Source organism: Stegodyphus dumicola, chromosome 5, assembly GCF_044657685.1.
Source record: "Stegodyphus dumicola isolate Sdum_Otavi_A_Nest chromosome 5, ASM4465768v1".
NCBI classification, from domain to species: Eukaryota; Metazoa; Arthropoda; class Arachnida; order Araneae; family Eresidae; genus Stegodyphus; species Stegodyphus dumicola.
Genome location: NC_140772.1, coordinates 86,641,177 through 86,661,562, shown reverse-complemented (window position 1 = coordinate 86,661,562; position 20,386 = coordinate 86,641,177). Strand labels below are relative to the sequence as shown.

Here is a 20,386-nt window from a genome sequence, read left to right as displayed (position 1 = left end):
TGAAAACTTTTCTCTGAGAAAAATGTATATTTCAGCGTGATAATGCATCCATTTTCTCTTCAAACTGTGCAAAAATGTTGCATCAGCAACAAAGCGAAGTTATCCTCGCTTCTTTGACCTAACCCTAAAGCTTTCAAAGTAATCTAAGGTTTACACTAGCTAGAACCTTTTATTAAGATAGACAACAATTTTCGATGATTTTACTGATGTAAATTACGACTACTGAAGCATGGAAGAATATGTTTTGTGGTACTTTTATATATTTGTTTAAATTAATGCTGAAGAGCATTTATGAAGTTATATCAATGGAGGAGATCACACAAATTGCTAATTTTATTCTCGCCAGTTTTATTATGCAAGTGGTGTTAGTTTGGATAGGCCATTACATTTACTGAGTTACGCAGTTTTCTTTTCTTCCCCATCCTTTCTTTCCCAGCAAATTTCAGTACTTATAGTTGTTTATCATGTTCAACATAAATACATTTATTCAGAAAATTTGTCGAATTTAAAATATTTATAGCTTTATAAATATACAGCTTAATTTTTATCTTAGAAAGAATGGAGATATTTCATACGTTCGCTAAACGCAAATAGGTAAGTAGCTTAGAAACGATGTAAATTACACATCTACTCAATTTAGAATTCTATTCGCATATTTTATAGAGCTGTTAAGCTTACATGAAATGAAAAACTAACATCATGAATCGATTCATCCTGAAGGAGTATGAAATAGTGTATTTATTACATAAAAAGACTATAAAAGTAAAAAGCACATAAATATGGTTTTAAAACTGAGAGTGAAAAAAATCTTAAAAACACTTAGAAGTTTCAATACATAATGCGCTTTCAAAATTTTGAGTAATATTTCCAGAATCCATAAAATTGGGTTTGAAATAAAAAATTTATTTTAAAATATGAGTTAAAATTCATCTTAATATAATATTTTTATGTTTCAGAAAGTATCTTCGTATCACAGTTTGAAGTATTTTAGCATTATTAGAATATATAATTACTTATTTAGTTGTTCTATTGAGATTTAAATACATTGTAGGATTGTCCACTGTGTAATTCTAAGTTACAGTTGAAAGTGAAGCATCTTAAGAACTAGTAAGCGAATAATTGCTTGAATTCGTGTACAGGAAACAACAAGTAAGAAGGGTGAAATAACCCTTTATTATTCCAAATTAAAATTCAACAAAACTCCGTATTGGAGTTGTACAATAAAGCCGACACTTGGACTTGAACTTAAGAAACTAAGAATTAAACTAAACTAATCTTATCTAAAGAGATATAGCCGAAGCTATTGAAATTCTAACAGAGTGGCCCCTTAACGCTAATTGACTGCGAAGCTATCAGGGGCCTAAAGTACGGCCGAGCGTAATAATAGCTTACGAGAGAGTAGCCTAAAAAGGCGGACGGACGCGTGCAGCCAAAATACCTTGTATCTCTCTCACTAAGACAGAAGAACTTCGCGGTTACATACCGCTCTTCCTCATTAGCATTCAGACGTGATTCTAAAACTACGTTCTGGTCGGAAGTGGTGAGTTGGAATTAAGAATCGATAGGAAAGGATGTTTAACTCCAAATTTAACTGTTAATAAAATTAACATAATCTTTACAACATACTATAAAGAAAATTCTGCATACACTTAAATTTTTTAGTCTAAATATTTATTTCGTACAACTACAAAAATTCACTTAAAATCTCGAACTCTAAAAAAAATATAGAAATAAACTAAGAAAGGAAATATATCTAAGGAAAATTTTAATTTAAAAGTTCAAATTTCTAGTGCATCCACAAATTTTTTTAATTGGATGTATATTGTACTATTTCCTATTATTATAAAAGAAAGTATTTATTTTCTTATAGAAGGATCTGAAGTCTATAAAACATGAACATACCAGCAAAGATTTAAACGAAATCAAATTTTGTTGTGCGTCCGAGCTTCACTAAAAAGAGTTAAAGTGTGTTTTATGCCTTGCGAATTTCGTGTAGCTATTAGGACAATATATGAACCTATTTGTAATTAATAATTGTATTTTGGTTTCCTGTATTTAAAGAATTCCTCTAAATCTAAGCCAAAACTGGAATTTCGTAGTTACATATTATGATGTCAATGTAAACTTGACATGGCAGTATTTCTTGTATTTTCTTGCTTATATTGCGATCTTATATTGCATTTTAATTTAAAACTAATATTCTACTTCACTAAATTATGATATATATTTCAGGTTATTAACTGCGAGCAACTAATGCCTTATACCAAGTCTTGCGATGTATGGTCTCTTGGAATCACAGCCATCGAATTGGCAGAGACTCAACCTCCTTTATTTGACATCCACCCTGTTCGGGCAATGTTCCAGATAGCTCGGTAAGTGATCAAACGCTGTAATCACATGGTCTGTGACATAGTGACTATCAAAATTTCCTCTGTTCTCAAAGTGTCCTATTGATGTGATGCTCATATTGTGAAATAACACGGCTCATTTAATGTTTCGCATTAACGAACTATTATTTATCTTCTGTCATTGTAATACTTAATGTCGTTAAATATTGCTATTTGTCTTGCAGCTGTAAATTAAATCCGTTTAAATAAATTTCTTGTAAGAGATAGATCTACCTTCTGCTATTTAATATGTTCATAAGGTAAAAATTTTTGCTACAAGAGCAATACAAAAGTCTGAACTTCTGAAATAGGAGGAGTGTCATGAAATCATTACAGGAAATAGAAGGAACGTTACAAAATCAATTTCTTATCTTTTCTGATGGAACTAAAGTAATCATAGCATCATAAAGATACAAAATACTGCACGTGAGCCCCTGGAGGAAATACAGACTAGCTATAAACTCACATGATCAAACAATACTTGAGAAAGAAACGGTTTGCACATAATATTAAACAGTACACTCATTAACTGTAATTTCCATCGGCTTCACTAGTAGGTACGGACGTCATACTGTGTAATCATATAACGGCATCATAATAACGGCATATTATAATAATGGCATTAGAATCACAATAAGGGCTCACTGCTACCTGACATTCTAAAGGCATCAGAATCATTTCTTGTCTTTTCGATAACGCAAAATTAAATTTTCATTCAGAATTATGCTTAGGATTCTATTCAACTTTTTGATATTTTATCTGAACATAATATTTTATATAAGTGTATATAGTTACTAATTTGTGTCATACATAGGCTTAACTGTTTTCATGTGTTTTATATGAAGAGAGTTAATTAATTGTGTTTCATCTGAATATCACCATTAGTACAAGTGCAAATATTTATTTCTAACGGAAGGATAGCTAATTAATCAGTATTATTAGTTTGTCTGTTTAAATAATATTAACTGGAAAAAAGTAAACTAAATTATTTGATTCGTTATTTAATTTTACTTTTAAATTAACTATATTAAATAATTAGTAAATTAAAGTAATCATTAAAGTATTACGGTAAAGTATTAGTGAAATAAATTATTAGTAAATCATCATTATACTCTTGTTTTAATTAAATTCAACAACACTTTTAGGCCTAATTCATGATGTAAACTATCGACAAAGAATATAAAAAGACTTACTGTTTGACCTTCGTTTTTAGTAGCATTTCTTACTTTGGAAAATATCTGGGTTATTTAGAATAAATTACACTTCACTCCCATAAATTTCACTTATCAACTCTTAAGCACCTCAGTGTAAATCTACACTTCAGAAATAACATTTTGAGCCAAAAAAATTCATACCACAAAAAAAAACTTATTGTGGGTTTTGTTATAGTTATTCTTTTTTATTAATGTTCCGAAATTCGCCTATTATATTATTTGAATAGAAGCTCAATAAACAACCTTTTTCCCAACAACAAAAACTATATAGTGTTTCTGGAAATAAAACTAAGTATTTGATATGTTTCCTAAATAAGATATGTTTCATAGACTTACGTTTGTGCAGTTTCCAAAGTCTGTCTTCTTTTCCAACATAAAGAAAAAAACGCACTTTTATTAACGAAAGCTTTCATAAACCTGCTAAAGATGACTACAGTTAAATTTTTGCATTTTATTCTGCTTTCAAGAGCATATTACCAAACTGGAAACATAATAACTATAAATAGGATTTAATCTTCCTGTAAGTTAGTCTATTTTGAGTAAGGAAAAGCATACAAGAGCTATGAAGATGTCTTCGCGGAAGACGTTTCAAGGGAAATTGGATCATATTCAGGTTACACTTAATGAAAAGCACGAAACGTTCTATACAGCAAGCCCGCTTGCTGGGATTTAAATTTGGGTAGAATTACCAGCATTCAACGATTTTACCTCTCAGCAGCTTCTTATGATGATGCATGTTTTGCACATCATAGTCCTGAAATTTAATTGATAGTTTATTTTTGAAAGAATGGCGTTAGCCACGAAATCATTAAATCGACGTTATCCTTAATCCTACATATTTTCCGTAAGAAAATTATATTGATTATAATAAGATTTTAGATTACAGGAAGATACCGTGCTATCAGTTTATTATTTTACTCAATGTTTTAAATTCATACTACCAGATAAAGGTGGTTTGACAAAATGACAGCGTTCGATTTCAGCTGAGTTCTAATTCATTCCAGCTGAAAACTTTCACTTTAAATCGATCGTCTCTCGAACAGAAACATTTCTAATCGTGTAAACATCACTTCTACATTCCAAGTACCTTTACTTATATCTTAGGTTAACAACTACTTCGTAACATTTCTAACTGTAGATTTGTTTTCACTCCGTTCCCTTTTAACGGAGTTGTCTAAAACCAAAATCAATAAAAGATCTCGTACACTGATGCAAGATTACACAACGTTTCAATTTTTTATTTCTTCTTTTCGACAGCTGTCTAAGTAGTTTTGACCTTCTCGATTGCCGAGACGTGTTCAATGCATTGAAGATGCCAAATTGCTTTTCCGATAAAGAGGACTTTGTGGTCGGAAACGGATATAGCTACAAGTAAAGAATAACGTATAACCTTGCCTCTACCGCAAACGAGTTGATGCATGTAAAACATAAACCTGAAAAGTAGCGCTATGTTCATTTTTCAAGCTTTGAAAATCACACTTGAATGTAAACAAATTTTCCTTCAAACTCACACTTTCGAACCAACGTCATGTTTGAGGTCCTAAATTTCATTATATCTTTCCTTTAATGTAAGTATTTATTTAGAAATATATTTTTCAGTAATAAAAACTAACTGCTGGAGTGCTTCGATACTTTGTAGAAAAGAATTTTAGAATTAAGAAGCTAAGTTCAATTACGATTTTTATTTAAGACCATTTTTACCAAATAAAAAAGGCACGGTAAAGAAGCAAAATTGCAGAGGTTTACATGTCGATATTTAGACGGAGTCAGTATAACATGCAAAAAACTGTCAAAGACGTTTTTCTCCTAAGCTTGAAATCACGCATAATTCATGCCACATAAGAGCAGTCTAATTCATGCAATTCAACTAAAGCTATTAGTAATTCAGAAGTCAAACAACAAAAATCAGCGTTATATTTTCAAATTTTCACAAGACTAGTTTCGATGGTTTTACCGAACCACCATCGTCAGCTGCAAAAAGCTGCATTTTGCGCTTTTGCAGCTGACGATGGTGGTTCGGTAAAACCATCGAAACTAGTCTTGTGAAAATTTGAAAATATAACGCTGATTTTTGTTGTTTGACTTCTGAATAAGTATTTGTTCGGCGTTTATTGTGTCTTAATTAAAGCTATTAGATTAATTATTATGAGTTTAAATACAATTCATATATTTTCATTTAAACCCAGTTTTAGTCTAATAATTTAAATCTAATTGTTTTCAAATCTAGAAATTAAACGGCAGATGTTACATCCCTGCGAAGGTCAAAATGGGAAACATAGTATTGTATTTTCTAAATAAAAACAAAAAAATTAATTATATTTATATAGGTAGATTATTTTCGGCAGATATTCAACGAAAACTATTTTTCGTTTGAGGATATGTTAATCACCTCATCCTAGATCAATACAAGGAGTGACAACACAGTGGAGATTTGTAATTAAAACATTCCGGAACTGAATCATACCAATAATCTTTTCTTTCCGCTTTCACTTAAAGAATGTATCAAGAACCAAAGCAAAAACAAGAAATTTTAATGTTTCTTGGGTTGCTTGCAACGTAATGCCTTCACGCTTGGTATCTGCTGGTTAACGATTTCCTTTGATTTATCTTTTTAAACTGTATTCTAAGGCAAAGTTTTCAGAATCTCACAAATTGAATATTCAAATTTTAATAAGTAAATATAATCTATGAAGCAGATGCAAGGCATCGGTTTCACGGATAAATTTTGTTACCTTGTGAGATTCAGATATTGTCATATTTTAAAAGGGCTTTGAGCTATTTGCTATTGATGTCATAAATAATCATTGGAGAGTTTTTTTTATCATTTTGTATTTCACTAGTTCCTGTAATACGTGTATTACTGGGATTTTCTGCTTTCTTAGATCATCTTTTCCGTCCATTCCAAAATGGAGAAGTAATTTAATTCTTCAGTATCCACAACTGATTGTTCATTTTTTATTTGGGAATAACCATCCACTGTGCCTTCCTGCTTATTCTTCTTTTTCGAGATTCCATCAAATAGTTATATATCTTTCGTTACCTTGATATTCGTGTTGTTCACATGGGTAGCATAATTCATATATTCTTTTGAAACAATTGTTTATTCTGCGTCTTCCCATTTTTAAAAATGTTTACAACTTCTTCCAAAGATTTTGAACACATTCGTTCTTTATTAGGGGCATGGCAAAGCAATATTTTTTGTTTCTCTGATAGCAATAACTGACCAGCGGTAGTTCTTCATAATTAATTCCATCATATTACATGTCTTCATTTTCTTAATAGTCATATTCTGATTTTAATTCGTGAAATCTGTGTTTGGATGGCCGATAGTTTTCGTAAATAGAGATTTTTAAAATTGAATTTGGTGCCTCTTGTTCTTAAACCTGCTTAAGAAATATACAAGAGTATTTATAAACCCAAAAAATACAGTTATGGTCTATTTTATGAAAGAAAAACATAAAAAAAAGTTTTAAAGTATAACATTAAATTCTTGAATCATAATTTGGAGGTTTAATTAGAATGCTGAGCTGCCTTTTGTAATTATTGTTTTTTTATTATTATTATTATTATTATTTTTATTTCTCTGCATTACAAGATAACATTTTTATTCATTTTATTCTGTAAAGCCTTTTACAGTAATACTTAGATCTAGTTAAAAGAAACAGTAAGGTCTTTCTCATTGTTAAACATTCGTATTTCCATTTATATTTAGTGATGATTTTATATTAATCTTTTCTGTTATCTTGGATGCTCACAGAAGAGCATCAAGTTTGAAGCATAAACATCTCCTTGTTTATTTTCTTTTTCTGGGCAGGTAATATTAGTTATTTATGGAGAATAATATTAATATTAAAAACATAATAATCGGCGAATAATTTTTAAACGATATAATAACTACAACTAAAATTTATATGAACTGATCTTCTTAAAGACTTGGAGTCTTGTTACATTTAACATCATAAAGATTTTGAAATGAACATCTTATCTCTTATATACCTGTTGATGATATCTATAAAAACGGAAAATAAATGGTGAACGTATTTTCTTCTTTAGCAACCCGCCTCCAACTCTAAAGAAACTTGCGGAATGGAGTGAAGAGTTCAAAGACTTTATCAGTGAGTAAGTGCATTTAAGATCCTCATCACGTATTAGTTTAGAAAAATATCACGTCCTGGCTAAGAACAGATCCGTGTTATTAGCTTCAATTTCTCCATCTTTTTTCCACAAAACTTTTTCAACAAATGTAATTTACTTGGAAGAGATAAAGTATGCAGTAATCTGTGTGGCTACTGAAGTCACATTTCGCGTACCCGCCCCAATTTGATACAACTGAATAAGATGCTAAGAAACAGAAATAATGTCTTTGTGCAAAAAGTAGTATTTCAGAACATTTTTGCATCATTTGCTGCTGTAATATTTTGAGATACAGATATTTAATATTTTGCTTAGCAGATTGGCTTTATCATTTTCATCCTTTCCGCACAACTAGAGTTTATTGCAACTGGAACGCTTACTAAAGGAAACACAAATTTTCAAATAAATTTGGTATGTATCTGAATTCGACTTTCACGTGTTTCACCGAGCTGCTTAAATGAAGCTTTTCTAGCAGTAATTTTACTCATGATTTCTTTTCACCTCACACTCAGATTTAGTAAAACAACAGTTTTATTGACATAAGCTTTTATTCCTCCTTGAAATATTAAATAAATTATAATTAATAGATCAGCGAACCTCCATCTACATAATTCAAGCAGAAACTAAGGGTATTCATGAGCAGAATTATTAAAATTGTAAGGATATAAGGTTATATTATACTATATAAGAATTATAGAAATTCTTAGAAAAAAATTAAATTATACATGCCATAGTTTCGTACCATTCATGCAACAAGAGCATATCCAAATAACATCTGCTTTACGTGGTTCCTCAAAAACGCCACAACTAATATTAGTTTAAGATTTTATTGTAACAAAACCAAAGATGCAATTCTCTCTCCTTCTCTCAAGATTTGACGTGCACTAAATCATATCAATGGGGCGTTATTTTCCGTTCAAATTTATAACTTCTTTAATGAGGAAATATAATCAGTATAATAGTATGTAACAACCATCTTCATTGCATAAACGTCTTCAAAGCCTTCTAATGTTCAACTCAAAATGAATTAACATCTTTTATCTATTAACATACTTAAAATTAATATACTCAACGTACGTTGAAATTCTAATCTGAACTCCAGCGTCCAAAATCTTGGGAAATCTTTGAATATTTATTAAAAATTGGTCATTCAATAATCAAAATCATTGATCAAAATAATTTAAAATTGTCATTAGAAAGGATTGTCTGAAATTATTATATTAAATAGATAGATATGTAAATTGTTTTGTCTATGTTATATAATAAGTGCACTTTTGCTTGAATAAAAATTAGGAATAAAAACATATGCACCTGCAGTAAATAAAGACTGAAATGACAAATTAAACAAGGAAAAAACTGAAAAACACAAGTTTCAATTTCAGTGGAAAAACGGTCGACCAAAAGGGTTTGTTAATGTTTTTTACGCTCTCTCTGAGTTCGCAGTCTACTAGTCTGCTATTGAACTCACTCCTACTAACCCTTTTTTTTTCTCTTTTCAGCTTTATTATTCAGTATCATTTTCTTTCAGAAATTTTAAAGTAGTATATGTTTAGAATTAACGACGCAATGTCTAATGTTCGCATACATTTTTCTATTTTTTACAATCTTTTTGGAGTTCGTCACATCAATGTTCAGTTTTATTAATCGGATGGCTTGCAAAACAATTTTTTGTATGTTAACTTTATTTATTAAACAATACGTTCTTTGCACATACGCCTCATACAATTCAACAGCAAAATCACAACACATTTAAAATCAGCATATCTTTAGATTTTCTTACAGACATCACGCACACTGGAAATAAAAATATATTATTCTGTACAATGTTGCCATTGCTTGCTTTCAAATCTTTTTCATTGAGTTTTTAATCAAATTTTCATTAAGATTTTACAAAATATGCAATAGATTATAAAAAAATATATAACATTATTGTGTGAAAACATTGAGTATTTCCAATTAGATAAATTTTGAATTAAATGCATTTTTATCATTTAAATCAATCCAATTCAAAAACAAGGAACAAATATTCTTAAGAACTGCATCTATTGATTTGAAATAACTTAGTTTGTTAATCCGCAAAAGAAAGATTCAGTTTTAAATATAAATATCTTTCATTTTCCCGAATGGCAAAAGATTTGAAGGAAAAGTGAAATGACGCATTTATAGTGATTCAAAGCAAAATACCATTTTGAGACCAATAGTCCCTTTTCAGCTAATAATTATAACATCTATTTAAACACTGTTAATTACTTATTTCATAGATCACAGTTTCCTATTAAAATTTAACATTGTAATTTAATTTTGATCTTAAAGTATATGTTTATAAAAAGTATTTTCAATGGAACGTTTTTATTGAGTTTCATATTTCGTTGTCGAAAAAACTTTTATTCGAAATTAAATTTTTTTACATCTCTGATATTTTGGCTTCCCTTTCTCTCTTTTCCTATGTACGGATTTTGGTGAGCGGGTGTATTTTCAGAGTTTTAAAAATGTTGCTCTAGATTTTACCTCCTTAAATATCGATCCTAGTCTATACACTTAGGGATACAACATTTTTTTTAAATAAAGCACAAAATTTTATCCAGCAATTTTAGCTATGTGGATGGATCCTTATAATAGAGTTTAATAGATAATAGAGTTTATTGAGATAACTAATATCATAATAGAGTTTTCTAGAGTTTTTCGCATAATCAAAGTAGAGTTGAAGTTCCAATTAATAAAACTTATTTTGCGATTTAATGAGTTAAAAGTAATATGCATACCTTTAGCTCCAGATATTAAGAAATATTTTAATGATTTAGTTTACTGTTCCATGCTTGTGACTGTGAAATTCAAGACTTTTGAGAACAAGTTTATGAAGCAGTTATAAATGCTTGTCGTTTTCAGGATTAAAATTTCCGTATTAGGCAAAATAACATTCTTTATTAAATTTACAGCTGGCCACTTGACAAGTTTTGTTTAGTATATATGAATGAAATTTGCACTAAATATGTAAGCTCTTTTCTTAACAAATAAAAGCAGAATGTATGTATTACTAATTGAAATTTCGCTTAACAGAGGCTATGTGAAATGTTTTTCATACTATTGCATGCGTATGGGTTCGTAATGGGTTGAATGCACACACAACCGATAATGTTTTGATAGAAGTGATTATCCCAAAAGTAAAGCTTTACAGTTCTGAAATTTTCCACAAAAGTACTGGAAAAACACTTCTCAGTATAACAAAGCACAATCAGTAGTTACTATTATAGACTACTAAGAACGCTAAACACAGCGCAATGCGAAGCGCATCTAAAGAGCGAAGCTGGCACGGAGATCTCTCAATATTCCGGAATCCACTCTGAACTAAAAAAAAAATGATAACTGATACTCTCTTATATAGTTCCCCCCCTCAGCCAAAAGAAATCTTTTGTACTTTCCATTTCTCGAAACTTTTGGAAGGCATATACTGTTAAAGTTACACATTAGGACCGGATACGGTTAGAGCTACATATAGGAATCAATAACAGTTATACAGTTACAATATCGTTTAAAGTTATACAAAGACCGAACAAAAAGGTCTCCAAACGGTCGCCAAGTTTGGGGACTTTGGGCGATTTCTTGCCAAATTTAAAGACAAAAATTAGTCGCCAAAACTATAGCCAGCTTGACAATATCTCGCCATTTAAGCGAGATAGCTATTTACCTCAATGTTAAAAATATTTGACCCTGTAATCTTATATTTTAAGCAAAGCTTGGCTTTCCTTGAAGCCGATAATGTTACATTATACTAAATTCGTAACAATAGTTGTACACAGCATTTCCACCCACAGCGTAAAACTATTTTCATTAAAATATTTACTTTATTTCAAGAAACTTAATGGATGGATATATGTGTGTAAGATTCATATTTTGGAAAATATGTACTGCCACAGTATTCGAATAACTTGTCAATAGCCCAAAGACAGAACTTTCATCTTAAAACTATATAACAAATTTTATAAAAAATTTTATAAAAGTGTTTTGATACATTAACCATAGATTTATTCTTAAATGATTTCATTTTTGTTTAGATGCTTAGAAAGAAACGCTGAACATCGGCCATGTATTTTGGAACTTCTCTTACATCCATTTATATCAGCAGCAGATGATATTAGTAACGAAGCTCTTACGATGGAGGAACATTTACATGCAGAATTCCAGCCTGTTATTGGATCCAAAGTTAAACAGGTGAGTTTAGTGAGTTTACGTTTTTAAATGCCATATTGATGTAAATTGTTATGATTTAATTTCTAGGAGCACTCTAACATAAGATAAAAACTGTAGATATCAACAAAATCCAGAAACTTCCGACAGAAAGTAAGAAGCGACGGTAATTCTAGTAACTCACCATGTTCTCTAAAATCTCTACAATTATCACATTAATCAAAATTAAATGCAATGGGTAAAACGGGCTACCTGTTGTTACGAGCTACAGATGGAGGACAAAATAATACGAACACCTGTGAAATAATGAAGGGGGTTGAACCACCCTTTGACTGAAGTACAGATTGAATGCGACGTGGAATAGGTGCATTAAGGCCATGGAAAATATTTAAAGGATTATTAAGCCGTTCGTCCTGCATAGCCGTCCCTAAGTCCGAAAGTCCGGATGGAGGCGGAAATCGGAAGCGAAGTCTGGACTCCAAACATGCCCATAAATGTTCAATAATATTCAAGTCCGGAGACTGAGGGGGCGAAGCGAGATGTTCAATTGCATCGTCATGCTCTTCGAACCATTCTTGAATACACCTAGCAGTGTCGATAGGAGCGTGGTGGTCTTGAAAAAACGTTCGCTTCCCAGGGAATACAGTCTGGACAAAAGGTTGTACATGATCCCCTAGAATGCTTAGATAGTGATTGGATGTGATCCTCCTATGCAGAATAACGAGTGGCCCTAGACCGCGCCAAGATATCGCCTCCCATACCATAATGGCGCCACCCCTTGCTTCACAGTCGGAAAGAGGCAGCCAGGATGAAACGCTTCTTTGTGTGTTCTCCAGACATAAACGCGTCCGGTCATCTAAAATAGGGTGAATGATGATTCATCTGATCATATTACCTGTTGCCACTGCTATTGGGATCAGCCTTTGTGACCTCTGCACCATTGGTGTCGCTTAAAAGCATTAGTTGCTTTTACCAAGGGTTTACGAATTGCCACTCTACCATAAATGTTCGCAGCATGAAGTTCCCTTTTGACAGTTTCTGTTAAAATGGGATCCTGGAGATGGCTGTTCATTTTGGGTGTTATCTCGGATAATGATTGCTTGTGCTTTCGGGCTACTATGCGCTTCAAGACTAATATGCGTCTATCCTTATCCACCAGGTTTGACTTTCGGCCACTGTTGTGCTTTAAAGACTTCGTCTTTCCCTCCTTCGTGTATGCTGTCTTAACGGCTGATACCGTACTCCTTGCTCACCTCACAAGGTTTGCTATTTTCGTAACCGATGCTCCACTTAAACGCACTCCAACTATCATTCCTCTTTGGAACTCTGACAGGTCTGACATTTCAACTTCTCACAGCAGTTCGATCGAAGCATGCAACGCAGGTGACTGCTGTTGAGAGACTGATACCTTCCTTTTCACGCTCACTAGGTGGCAGACTTCTGTTGCAGGTGACGCGGCTGTACTGCAAGTGTAAATTACGTCATACGTTTTCACAGGTGTTCGCATTATTTTGTCCTCCATCTGTATCTTGAATCGTACTCAACAACAAAAATTTGAATAGCACAAAACAAAAACATTTATTCTAATGGAGCTGGTAGATTTAAATAAATTATGCAAATTTGAATATGTTAACTAATTTCAATTGAAATTTTAACGCTAAATGTGCAATTTTTTTAATTTACAGAAATCTCAGTTTTTAAATATAGTAGAAATATAACTAATAATATATGCCTATATCAGAAAAGCATTAGACATTCATTTATACGTTTCTTTCCCACTTTACAGCACTTTCTATTTTAAAGCTGTGTGGATGAAAGCCACTAAAACATTATATTATATGAACTTTCTGAGTAACGAAAGTGACAGTAATTATGAATTCCATATCCAAATTTATAGTTTAAACCGAATTTCCGATCTACGGTTTCTTTCGTTTACTTGGTGGCTATTAACGATAACTCTGACACTTCTAATACTGTCATCATATACCAGAATTAAATTAAAATCATTGATTTAAAAGCATATATTATTTATGCTGAAAATAAATAGTCGTTTAATTTTCCTAAGCTGCAAACGGCTTATTGTGCAGACACTCCTACACTTCAGGATACAGAAACCAACATTTTTGGTCTAAAACGTAAAAAAATAAGAAGCATTCACTTAACAACTAACTAAACTAAATAAGAATTAAACTTAAATGCTTCGCAGAGACTATTAACACGAAGATTGGACTTTTGACACTGCGTATGTAGTGAGCTAGATGCAAATACTAGAATACTTCTAGTATATCAGCAGGAACTAAGTTCTGACATAAAGGTAGGGACGAATTGATTGAAAAGCACGCGCGTAGCAGGACAGTGGGAAGGCTCTCTCTCTTCTTAGATAGAAGCCACTTCTTAAATACCTTCTACAGTTTTGTAACTCCTTAGCATAAAAATCCTACTCGCGTTTATTCTGGCCGGAAATGCAAAATAAGAGAGGATAATAAAATTTAAAATAAAAAAAAACGTTAGTAAAAACTTAAATTCCTTATACAACCACAGTAAAATCAAACTGAAAATTTATTTGTACTCTCACTGGTAGATACTAACTAAAACGTCTTAAATTAATTACCACACTTTGCGGAGTCCTGAAATACAAGCCAAATATGTAGAAAATAAATGGTAAATTAAATGCTTAGTAATTCGGCACCAATTTACAAGCAATCTCTAAATATTGAAAAATGCCAGAAAATTTATCGAAAGCAACACAACTAACTGGGCGGGAAGATTACACGAAATACAGCGTCACTAAATGAGTAGTCAAACTGCCTCTTACAGCATTCATTTTCTTCAACTATATGCTTTCATTTCCTGGAAACCCTCTTAGCATTACAGACGTAAAATTCTGTATAAGGGAGGCTTTCGTATTCACTACTCATAAAAATTTCTGCCAGCTTTTAATGTATGCGATTTCGGGTTGGATGTCCATTGGAAGCAAAGAAATTAAGTACAACGTGACAGAGTCATCTTTTAATTATAATCAAGAAATACCGTTTATTGGGAAACTTTGTGAGGAATTTTGAAATTTCAGGGCTAATCCCGTAACGCTCGGAGGATTAATATTTATTTTGATTAATATAGAAAATTACAAACCTAACCACGTCAAGTTTATCTCCTTAAATTAACTTGGATAAAATACGTAATACTTTCAATACCTAATTAAATATGTATAATAACATGATATTCGATAATACTCACAATTTATTAATAGTTAAAATTCCATATTAAAGAAAAAATCAATCTTACTTATTTCATAACGGATTCTTAAAATGGTATCTATATTAAACCGTAAAGAAAAACAATATTACGCAAGGAAGCACTGACTTAAAATGTTTTATGATTTTTAAAATAACATCTTGCAGCAACTGAATACGAACAGCACTTGTTGACAGATAATAAAGTCTGAAGATGCTTGAGAGAACATATATTGATTTCATCCAAACTGAACCGTTGCCAATCAAGAAATGCTACCGAAATCGATGAACGTTTTTAGAATTTAGCCTTCCAAGAAAATACTTCCGCTATTCTGTTTTTTCTTTCATCTCGCTCTTCTACTACTCTTTATCTTATACTACGTGTATTTCTTCTTTAAAATGATTCAAATCTTTATGAGAATTTTGTTATTACTTTATTTGCATATCCAGGATAATATTCTATTCCGGACTTTTACTTCTTTCTAAATTATTTTTATCTTTTAACAATATATATTTTAACTTCGCCATTCTTTTTATTCTGTGAAATAAAATACGTTTTAGAACCACTCTTTATCAGAAAATTTGCAGATGTCAATAATTGTTTCAAAAAACATGAGTCGAAAAGTATGCTAACAGTTAAACAATATCATACAAAAATGGAAAATACAAACTGAATTGACATTTTCTAAACTCAATCTTTCATTTTCAATCAGGCACATTTAGAGAAAAAGGAAAAAATACACACTTTTCTAAATTGTTTTAAAAATTAATTCACTTCACAAAATAACTCAAAATATATATCTACGATGCGCACGAGTATATATGGCATGAAAGACGTATCTAAAAGTTCTAATTTTAAACATTTATTAAAAATTTCGGATACTAGAGCAAAGCAATGCTTTATAGTTGGAACTTACTCACTCAATCTGCCTTTAACATTAATCACAGCTAGCATACAATATCGGAAACGAGAACAAGGGCTTATATAGCTCTCAAAGAGATAAATCTTGAAATACCGGACAGATTTTACTTCTCAACTCGCCTTTACTGTTAGAGGCAGTCTTCTCAGTTATCCGTTCATCTGTGTCCCGCAAATAATATTCAAGTGAATAGCAATTAGCTGAGTTTCCAGACCACGTATCAGGAGTCACATAGTAAAAAACGAAAACGTTATCCTCCAGCCAAATTTTCTTTGTTTTCCTAGCCATGTGCAGAGCTTCGTTGGAATATGTATGATTTACCTGAGGTAATTTCTTCAATTGAAGACTTGACTACGGTCACCAAATCATTCAGCATTCTGGTACACATTTTGATTAAATGTCAGATCTCCTTCAAATAAACATCGAAGTTTAAGAGGCATAATAGTTCTCACTTTGTCTTCATCTCCATCTTTTGCCTTTTTGGCGGGCAGTCTGCACATCACAATTCTACCAAATTCTCTTAATTGCCCTAAATAGCAAAATGATTGACCATCTCGACGCGGATGGAGTAGACTATCATCTTTCTTCTGTACTTCTTAGGCTACTCATAATTATTCAAACTGTTTGGGGTCTGAATTCTTTGGAATCTTACTCATAAATTGGAACACTAAAAGGATTCATTTTCTTAATTTTAAATTTTAATTATATATTTGTTCTATATGAGAATCTAGGTTTCTATCTATGGTTTCGAGAATAGCCACAGGTGGTGAAGAAGTAGATTCTCACTCGTCATATACTCTGGGCAATAATCATAATGCTACATAATAACTCTGTAAGGTTTCTTTATAACTGGAAGCTAAAGTCCCGCAGATACCATTAGATAAATAGCGAGTCATCCCTACATCTTAAACAGCTCACAGCTCACAAAATACAGAAGAAGGTTTTAAAATAACCTTTTTTTCTTTAGTCTTAGGGTAAAAGAACAAGCACAACATGGGCTAGGGACAAAACGTCCACCACTTTTGGAGATTTAAATTAACATAACAGACAACTAAATTTTAGTAACGTAGTCTAAGACTACTGATTATATAGACTAAAAAAGACAATCTCAGAATATTTTGCCAGCGCACATTTAAAACATCAGTTAACGAGAATACTTCAACCGGAATGTAACTTTTAAATAGAGCTAGCGAAAATACGAAGAGCAAGAAGAGATTTCCAAAAGCGCTTATCTGAAGAAACTAAACCCTCAGCTTAAATACAGAGTCTAATTTGCATTCTGGTGAAGAATATTGAAAGGATAAGTTATAATAATAATTGGTCGATTAACATAAGATACTTTACAAATTCCGTATTCATTTTTTTCAAGAAGAACTCAAGGAATGTAACTCGAGAATGTGTATCCGTCTTTCTATACCATCAAACTCTAAAGAAATGTTTTAGATCAGTTGGTTTCTATTGACTTTCCGTTTTATTTGTATCGTTTTCCAAAATCCAGAAAGGAATCCAGAAGACTATAATACTGCCATTGTATTATAGTCTATACAATGGTCTTCTAATATAAGAAAGCGATTTTAATATTGGATATTTTGTAATTTGTATTAAAAAATGTTTTTTTACTTCGGATTGTGTGAATACCTATAAAATACAATTCTTCTTTGGTTAATGTGATGAAATTAATAATCATACAAAATAAAGAATATTTTATTTGTGTAAATTATATTTCAAAATTGGTAACTTTTCCTTATCTTCCAAACTGTATTTTGGATACATGTATTAATCTGAATTTTTTAATACCCTTTCTCCTGTAGTAAAAGAAAGCACCTATAAAAAAGCTAATTTCCAGCAGAAAGCACATTTTTTACCTTTTCTATAGTAAAAAATGCCCTAAATCTTACACAAGGGCTAAAATTAATTTGCAAGTCACTAGACTTTGTCTCAAAATACAAAGACAGTGATTTTAACCATAAAAAAAGCAAATCTTCTTACCAAGTCGTTTTTAGAATTCTACTTCTTCCAACCAACTTCTTTAGAAGATTTCTTTTAACTTTCTTACTCCCTCTTTTTTGTTGACGTTAAGCCAAAAACGGGGCCATTGTTTACATTTAGGTAAAAGCTTTGAAACAGGTTTTTTGCGAAGCATTCCGACAAACATATACTCTTATCTTGTATGAACCGCTTAAGAGAAAAGGATTCATAGCTTCCATTAATGCAAAACGAAAAAAAGCACTTTTACTCCTTATTTTCTCTCTTGGTGGAAGAAATACGGCCTCTCTCAAAAGTGTGTTACTTTGCTAGCGCTGAATTTTAAGGTTGTAAAAACAAGTTCACGCATGTAACGAAAAGCTATCTATTTACGCACATGTTAACTGTTGTATAAGAAGAATATTCTGAAAATAATGCATTTTGGTTTGCTGTAAACTTCTGGCCATATTTTTTATTATATATCTTTTAAGCATCAAGTTGAACCTGTTCTCAAACCTACATTAAGGAAACCTAAGACAATTATTCTTATATTAAACTCTTTAGGATGGTTCTATAAAGCTTTCGAGTTTAAATAGCAGGAATTTTTACATTGCATTTTACAGTATTCTCTTTGTTTTCACAAGACAAAATTAGTTTCATTGTTAAATTCTTCTGAAACATTAGAATGTTTCTTGATTTAAGCTTCAAAGAGTTTAAGATCCGGTATTCTCTAAGATCCGGTATTCTCTAAAAGAAGTTTCTAATTTGTTGTAAATTTAGTTTCTTTCTCCCTTCAAATTTATTTTATGATGTGTTATACGACATAAAAATTCGTTTAATTTATTATATGGGATTATTAAAACATTATCATCTAGATTATATGGGATTATTTCAATCGAAAACCGCTTAATCGTTTTCCGCTTTAAATCGATTGTTTTAATCATTATACTTAATCGTTAATATTGTATTATGAAGCCATTTAAAGGCTAACTGGTTAAATGAGTTTATTGTATCTTGTGATTCTGATATTCTCCTTGTTATTGAGGATTCGTCCTATTTTACAAGTGATCTGCATAATCATGTTCTAATTAGAGCATATGAGAATTTCAAAATTTACAGTAAAATGTATGATTAATAGAAATTATCTTATAGTGAAGTAAAACAACACTGAATTTTGGATTTCGAAAACTAAATATCCTTCATTTTGATTTCATTCAGATTCTTATTGTCTCATTAATTAGAAATATAGAAAATGATCTTAATATACCTCGTGCAACAAAAGGTGGACTGGAAATCTGCGTCCAGAGGTTGACTTTCAAGTATCTATCTATATTCATTTATGGATTATGTCCATTAAAATTTGCTTTGTATTAAACGAATTTCCTAGAAGTCATTAAACTACCAAAAAAAATCTGAGAGGTTTTAGATTTTAAATTACGTCCAAAGGGGCTTTTTTAACGCTTTGTGTGTTACCTTTATTTATTAAATATCATGTTCTTCGCACTTAAACCATAAAGTTCAGTTCGACAGCAATATTCCAAAATAATTTTAAAATGAGCATATCTTTAGAATTTCCGATACACAGTTCCGCGCCCTGAAATTTGGGCTTCCAGATGCGCATATTTGGGTGGAAACGTACGTTATTCAAAATTGGATGGCTCTGGGTACCATGGTTTTATCACAATGCGAGAAACATACATACATTTATGCAGATTCTTCATTATATAATTTCTTTAAATATAATACAGGGTCATAATATTTGGTGGCAACAATTTCAAAAGAGAATCGGACATTTATAGTGAACCAACGCAAAACGCCAAAACGAAAATAATAGTCCTTCAGGGCAAATTTCCCCTTTGAACTAAAAATAGAAGCATAAAAACTGCAGCAAATTACGGAAAATGTCAAATGAATATTTGGCATTTTGCGACAAAACCTACTGGTAGAAGGGATTTCTGAAAGATACAATGTGAAATATTGAAATAAATTGTTAATATCAGGTTTTTCATACTAAGTTTGTAAAATAATAGGGTATTCATAAATTCAAAGTTTCAAAATAAGTTTGTAAAATAATAGGTACTAGCGGGCAAGCCCGCCAGCTGAGCGGGCTGAAGCCCGCTTATCATTGTTCGTTTTTAAAAGATATCCTATGTTAAATTTGGCCGGTATTGAAAAGTTGAACCGAACTACCATTTTTTAGCGGCATTCCGCGGGCTTCCCCCGCTTTTTTAACCTATGCATCCAGAAGTTACCGCATACACTATACATATGCGGAAAATCACGAAAACACCCATGCTTCCAGCCCTTTCGCGGGTATTCGAAATTTGGACCGAAATACCAGTGTTCAG

General features: G+C 31.5%; 1 protein-coding gene and 1 long non-coding RNA gene across 6 annotated transcripts in view; one reads left to right on the top strand and one right to left on the bottom strand.

Moving 5' to 3' along the window:
- ninaC (STKc_myosinIII_N_like and MYSc_Myo21 domain-containing protein ninaC) overlaps window positions 1–20,386 on the top strand; it is a 232,689-nt gene that overhangs the window by 83,983 nt on the left and 128,320 nt on the right. For all 4 annotated transcript variants that reach the window (XM_085816858.1, XM_085816856.1, XM_085816857.1 and 1 more), the window contains exons 6-8: window positions 2,233–2,372; window positions 7,655–7,720; window positions 11,788–11,944. In XM_085816858.1, the coding sequence (XP_085672984.1) occupies window positions 2,233–2,372; window positions 7,655–7,720; window positions 11,788–11,944 (363 nt within the window). The remainder of the gene's footprint in view (window positions 1–2,232; window positions 2,373–7,654; window positions 7,721–11,787; window positions 11,945–20,386) is intronic.
- The window catches only part of LOC146997159 (uncharacterized), a 120,476-nt gene that overhangs the window by 28,622 nt on the left and 71,468 nt on the right, over window positions 1–20,386 (bottom strand). The window lies entirely within an intron of this gene.